The sequence below is a fragment of the Vulpes lagopus genome, chromosome 9 (assembly GCF_018345385.1).
Source record: "Vulpes lagopus strain Blue_001 chromosome 9, ASM1834538v1, whole genome shotgun sequence".
Lineage (NCBI taxonomy): Eukaryota > Metazoa > Chordata > Mammalia > Carnivora > Canidae > Vulpes > Vulpes lagopus.
The window spans coordinates 4,840,550-4,846,549 of record NC_054832.1 but is presented as its reverse complement, the minus strand read 5'-3'; the positions used below and the strand labels follow the sequence as shown (position 1 = coordinate 4,846,549).

The 6,000-nt window shown below is 52.7% G+C and overlaps 1 protein-coding gene across 1 annotated transcript in view; it reads right to left on the bottom strand.

Annotated features, from left to right (window-relative positions):
• Nucleotides 1–1,399: 1,399 nt before the first annotated feature.
• FAM135B (family with sequence similarity 135 member B) overlaps nt 1,400–6,000 on the bottom strand; it is a 111,684-nt gene continuing 107,083 nt past the window's right edge. The window contains exons 16-18 of the mRNA XM_041769449.1: nt 5,881–5,991; nt 4,346–4,459; nt 1,400–3,996 (exon numbers count right to left, since the gene is read on the bottom strand). Coding sequence (XP_041625383.1) covers nt 3,791–3,996; nt 4,346–4,459; nt 5,881–5,991 — 431 coding nt within the window. The 3' untranslated portion in view covers nt 1,400–3,790. The remainder of the gene's footprint in view (nt 3,997–4,345; nt 4,460–5,880; nt 5,992–6,000) is intronic.

Genomic DNA, 6,000 nt, shown 5'->3' with positions numbered 1-6,000 from the left:
TGGATGGATGGATGGATGGATGGATGGATGGATGGATGGATGGATGGATGGATGGATGGATGGATGGATGGATGGATGGATGGATGGATGGATGGATGGATGGATGGATGGATGGATGGATGGATGGATGGATGGATGGATGGATGGATGGATGGATGGATGGATGGAGGGTGAGCCCACATGGCTCTGGGCTCCCCAACAAGTTGGGGGGGGATCGGGTGTGTCCTACGAGCTAACCTGGGAGAAGGATGTGAACACAGGGAGTTGGGAGAGCCCCTGCTTCCAAGAGGAAATTCTCCTCCTAGTGTGAACGATGGGATCTCCTCCTGGAAGAGCAGAGGGCCCCGCAGGCTGGCCGACTGCTTACTCCTCTGCCCGGTTACTCCGGAGCCCGGCGCCGTCTCCATCAGCCTGTCCAGTGAGCCGAGGGTCTGGGCTCCCCCTCTTCGAGTCTTTCAATAATTCTGCTCCTTCTTGGAGTTCCCCACAACCGACCTTCACCAGGCCAGCCCTGACTCAGTCCTGGTGTGTGGCCGTGGACTCTCTAGCAGAGGCCTCTCCTGACCCGTCACATCTCCAGTGTGGGCTGGGTGTCCCTCCTCTGAGCACACTCCGATCCCTCTTCCTGGGTGGCGCCGACCTCCTTCACTTTCCCATCTGGGACTGGGCTGCGAGCCACTCACTCTTACCTGTACATCCCTGGCACAGCAGTCCCTCAATACATATTTGCTGAAGGGATGAATGAACTAATGGATTAATGGATGGATGGTTGGATGGATGGATGGATGGATGGATGGATGGATGGATGGATGAACTGATGGACGAGTGCCCTTGGTGGTGACACGCTATGCAAAGCAAATATCTTGCTCACAGCCTTCTGCAGGGCATGGATGATGGGTCTCCAGCAGCGCTTGCACCTGCCCCGGGCCTCGCCAAAGCCCTCTTTCCATCAGATCGTCCCAACAAGGCTGCCTCTCCCTTGTGATCTTTGCGGTGGGGATTGTGCCCTCCATCCCTGTGCTCCCATCTGGCATGGAGGGAAGTCGCTTAGCAAACACCTGTGGACCATGGGTGCCAGCAGGAGCCTCCCCTCTCTCCAGCCTCTCCCCGGGCTCATAGCACTCCAGCGCTTTCAACCTGCCATCGCGCCATTAGATTAGCCACCAGCTGACTTTAGGTGCACATCCACTTCTTGGATGAATTTGGCTTGTGAACAATGGATTCCAATCAATCTCAACAGTAGCGATTTTTATTTCTACCTACTTCTGAGAAACTTAAACCATAAAAGCAAAACAAAAAAAAAACCCACAAAAGTTATGCTAAGAATGAAAACATACTAGACCATTATCTTGGCAGGCATTTTGTTTATAATTTTATAATAAATAATATAATGTCCCTGTTTTACATTATATATATATATATATTTATGTATATATATATTAGATATCTATACTTCAATAGAAAGAGACATAAAAAAGCCTTTTCAAATGAGGCATGACACGCAACACTGGACACTCTTATTTACAATATAGAGATGTACTTTCTACACAATAGAATAGATGCTCAGAGGCCAGAGAGGGTTTACAAAGACAGCAGATCACCCCCATAAAAAAGGGGTGCACCATGCAGCTGGACGTTTATTGCCATTAGTTCTCACTATGTCCAGACAGCATATTGAAGTTAAAAATGGCATCCGGTTATTGGGAAAGACGATGGTCATTGGATTCACCCTGGCTCCATAACCACCGGCTACACGGTCTTTCAAGTGACTGGGGAATGACAAACTTTGCTGATGGGTATCGGAAACAGAAAATGAAATGCTCTCATCAGAGGGGCAGGGCTCCTCGTTTGGCCAAAAAAGGAGAAGTTGCTACAAACGCATGGTCCCGTACTGAGCGTGAACACTCGCCTGGACCAGGAAACACAACGACATGGGCTCCACTGCAGGAACCCATTCCTCCTGGGTTATAGTGCGGTTCGGTGTTCACGAGCAACCAGTCTATGCACATCGGGAACTTGGAAAAATACCCACAGGACTTAACTGATCCCATATGGGTTAGGCCTAGGACAAAATGAAAGTTTGCAGAAGACCCACAGAGAAAGTCTGACTCCACCGTGTGGAAATCTGCCTTTGGGGCTCATTCAACTCCGCCCCCACCTTCTTTCATGAGAAACCCACCAGTCTACCATCCTGCGAAGCTGCCTACCTGCACTGGTCTCTCACGGTCTGCGCTTGTTTCTGCAAAGTCCCATTGTTAACACGGGAGGGCTGGAATTCTCAGATGGGCCAAGATTTACTTGGTTTTAAAACCATGGCACTGGTGACCGAAGGGCTCGGTCCAGGCGCTGGGACCAGGAACCTGGTGGCAGATTAGTTTCCGCACGTTAGGAGGGGAGTCTGCAGAAACAGGAGCTTCTGCTTCCTGAAGATGGGTCTCTCGGGTGAGTCATCCCTACCGTCCTGGTTCACCCGTTCCTTCAGTGTGACTAGGTGATTCTCCAGGCTTCCTTTAGGCCAAGAGTGGGCTCAGTCTCTGGGACCCTATCAAATACCCTGGCAATTTCCAAAACTTCCCTTACGTGACTTACCAGTAACAGTTTGAGCTGGGTCCTCAATCTGGCTGCGTCCTCCTCTCTGATCTCACTGTCGTCCCTGCCATTTATTGGTTTTTATCAATGGTGACCTCTCCTAGCCCTTTATTTTCCTAAGGCAAGAAGACATTTCTATTGAAAGATAACCAGCACCTTCTTAGAGCTCCCCTGAGGTTTAATCCAGCACTCCTCCGTTTAGATGTTTCTCCTTCCACGGAGAGGAGAAGCAGCTGGCCATGTTAATGGTTTTATTTGTATTTGTATTTCTTTTTTTTTTTTTTTTTGCAATTGCATCAGATGCTAACGTAGCATTTCTTTGGAAGAATTTCAGCAGGAGCTTCACACGCGTGCATCAACCTCAGTGCCCCCTTCTGCTAGGTTTGATCTAAGTCCGTTTTCCCGACTACAGACAGAGATTTAAGCAATCACAGAAATAATCTGTGGGCCAGGGCTCTGCATAGACAGTCTGGAGGAGTGGGTGAAGCAACTAGTCCACCACGTTCCCTCTAGTTGTTTTTCTTTGTAACAAACCTGCATTTCCCAAGAGCATTGTCTTTGTCTGGCCCCCGTACCTTAAATCCCATTCCCTACCCCACCCACTGCTGTTAATGAAAGAGAATCGGAGTTTATAAAGCATTCCTTTGCCCCTTGTTGAGAAAACATGAGAGAGAATGATCGTGTGGGCATCACATCGTCTTGCACAAGTGGCACATTTGAATCTAGTAAGGATTATATTTACACAAAGACGTTCCACTTCCACACAGAGGTTAACCTGAGTTCTGAAATGCTTGTATGCACTTAATTTAATCAGAATGATAAAGCTATGAGCTAGGAACATACCGGACAGACCTAGTAACACTGGAGCAATCTCTGTGAGCCAGGGGTGGGTAAAAGGTGGGCTCACCAGGTCCAAGTATTCTGCTTCTTTATTTTGTCATATTTCCCTAGCAAGCATCTTGAAAGAGACTCCAGGTGGCTGGACAGGTTCGGGCAAAGTCTTGTCGGTGACACTACCGGACCCGTTCAGCTTTTCCCAAATCTCCGAAATGGAAGCACCTGGAATGGCCGGCCCCACCCCTCCCTCCAGGCCTCAGCGCCTTCCTCTCTGAGCTCCGCCTGGAGTGGCGGAGGGCCACCAAGGATGTCTCGGCTAACGCGCTCCCGGGGTCGCAGAGCTTCTGGCCCAGCCCCCAGGCCGCTACTTGAAGTAGTTGAGCCCCGCCACCAAGAAGAACTTCTCCAGGAAGAGCTCGGAGTCCAGCACGGCGATGTGGGCGGCTCGGCCGATCAGCGCGTTGGCAGTGTTGGGCAAGGCGTGGAACACATTGTGGCGGATCAGAGTGCAGTCCTTGGCCTCGACCAGAGGGCGCAGGAGGTTGTTGATCATCTCCGCATACACGGGCCCTGGGAGGAGGGAGGGAGGGGAGGAGGTGAAGTCGGGCCAGCGGGATCTAGAGAAAAGCCCGGGGTGTCCCGGGTTCCTGTCCCCGGGCGCCCTCGTGGGCATCGGCAATTTCCTTAATTTTACTTGTGCTTTTTATTTTTCTTTATTTGTATTTCTTTCCTGAAGCTCAATTTGCCAACATACAAGTTCATGGTTCGTTTCAGACGCAGCGTTCAATGATTCATCAGGTTGCGCGTAACACCCGGTGCTTGTCCCATCGCTGCCCTCCTCCGTGCCCATCACTCAGCACTCATTTTTTTTTTTTTAATCAGAAAGTAGGTTAAAAAGGAGACATGAAATGTGGCTTACCTGTGTGTCTGTCTTTGAGGGCAGTTTTACACATTTCGATCCTGGCTGAGTGAAATGGCACATAGCGATCCTGGGGAGAAGCCACCAGCACGACATTTTTGAAATACTGCAGACCTGCAACGAGCCAGAAGGGAGCTTTTCACCAGGTCCTTACCTGTGTGCAAACCAGGTGCAGCCCTGGGTTTGCACAGGGCAGTGTGGACTCATCCTGCAGAGAGGAAAGGCAGGGAGCCCAGCTGGCTGCGACACTGTTGCTGTCCCTGCCTCAGGGAGAAGGGGAGGCCGTCAGAGAAGCTAAGGACACAGGAGCAAGCTACTCTCAGGAGGGGGAGGTGAGCAACATGCAGCTGATGACGGGGCCTTTCTGCGTGGCCAGCACTAAGGATCCCCAAGGAATAAAGCCAGGACTCTGCTCCTCCTTCTCATGGGGACAGCTCCTAACTGCAGTGCTCCTCCCGTCACCACTGGATAAAAACAGCCTCTGAGCGCGCTTCCCTGTCTGCAGCCCGTCCCCGGCGCTGAGACAGAGGGGTTGGAGGGGCACTGCGTGTTCCCACGTCCTTAGAGCCCAGCACGGGCTGCAGACAGACACCCTGCAGTGCACCCCACCCTGGGCCCGCTGCCCACACTGCCCCCAGTGCCTCTCTACCACATCCTGAGACCACCTGCTGGGGGCCAGGCTGCCTCACTGACCAGGGCTCTAAAGACCAGCCCTCTCCCCATGCCAGGACAGCTCTGCACAGGTCGCCCCAGCTCCCGAGCTCTCGGTGGTGACCACAGTGCTCTCCCGACTCCCCTCTGCATAGTCCTCCTCCCTCTTATCTGCCTGGGGTTGGGTGGGGGAACCCTGAAAGCTCAGCTTGGCGCAGAGGGACACACTGGGTCAGGGCTTGCCCGGGGCCTCACATTCAGAGAGGTACAGAGATGTCAGCAGGGGCGGTGTTCACGGGATGATGGAGAGGGTGACATGGGACAGAGGCTGGGCCAGTGGGCTTGCCTGGCTGGTCACCTCTCTGCTCCCTCACTGGACACACAGACGGACCCCTGCTGTCCTCTGCTTATTTTCACAACACAGGCAGGGGCTCTGACACTTCCCATGAAAGCGTGACCTCTGCCCTGCTGGGAAGGACCCCTGTCTCCCTGCTATGGTGTCAACCTAAATGGACGGTGCTCACCTGCCCTTTCAGTGGGTGGATCTGTACTTGGGAAGGAGCAGTGAGTGGGCTCGCAGACCCAGGGCTCATTCACGATCAGGGCATGGAAAGCCTGGCAGGAAGTAGAGGCTACAGCTTTCATGTGGGCAGATGACCTCTACGTACGCCTTGGTGCATCTGTGACACCCTTTCTCGGGAGCAGCTGGTTTCCTGGGTAGCTGGTGGCCTCCCTGGGAGCTGAAGAGCCTGTGCACACAGTACCCCTGACCTCACCCTTCCCTGCGTGCATCGGCGCCCTGATGGAGCGGTTCTGGGTCTCAGGGCTGGACCTCCAGCTCACGCTCGTGGCCACAGCAGCCTGCTGCCAAGAGAGGCACTCACCTGTTTTCTGGCTTAGTTGGTAGAGGAAACATTTGCGCAGATCGGCGTTATCCCTGAAGGTCAACTGCAGAAGGGACCCAGATTTCTTTAATTTCTGCATGAGCCACAAGCCTAGAAAGG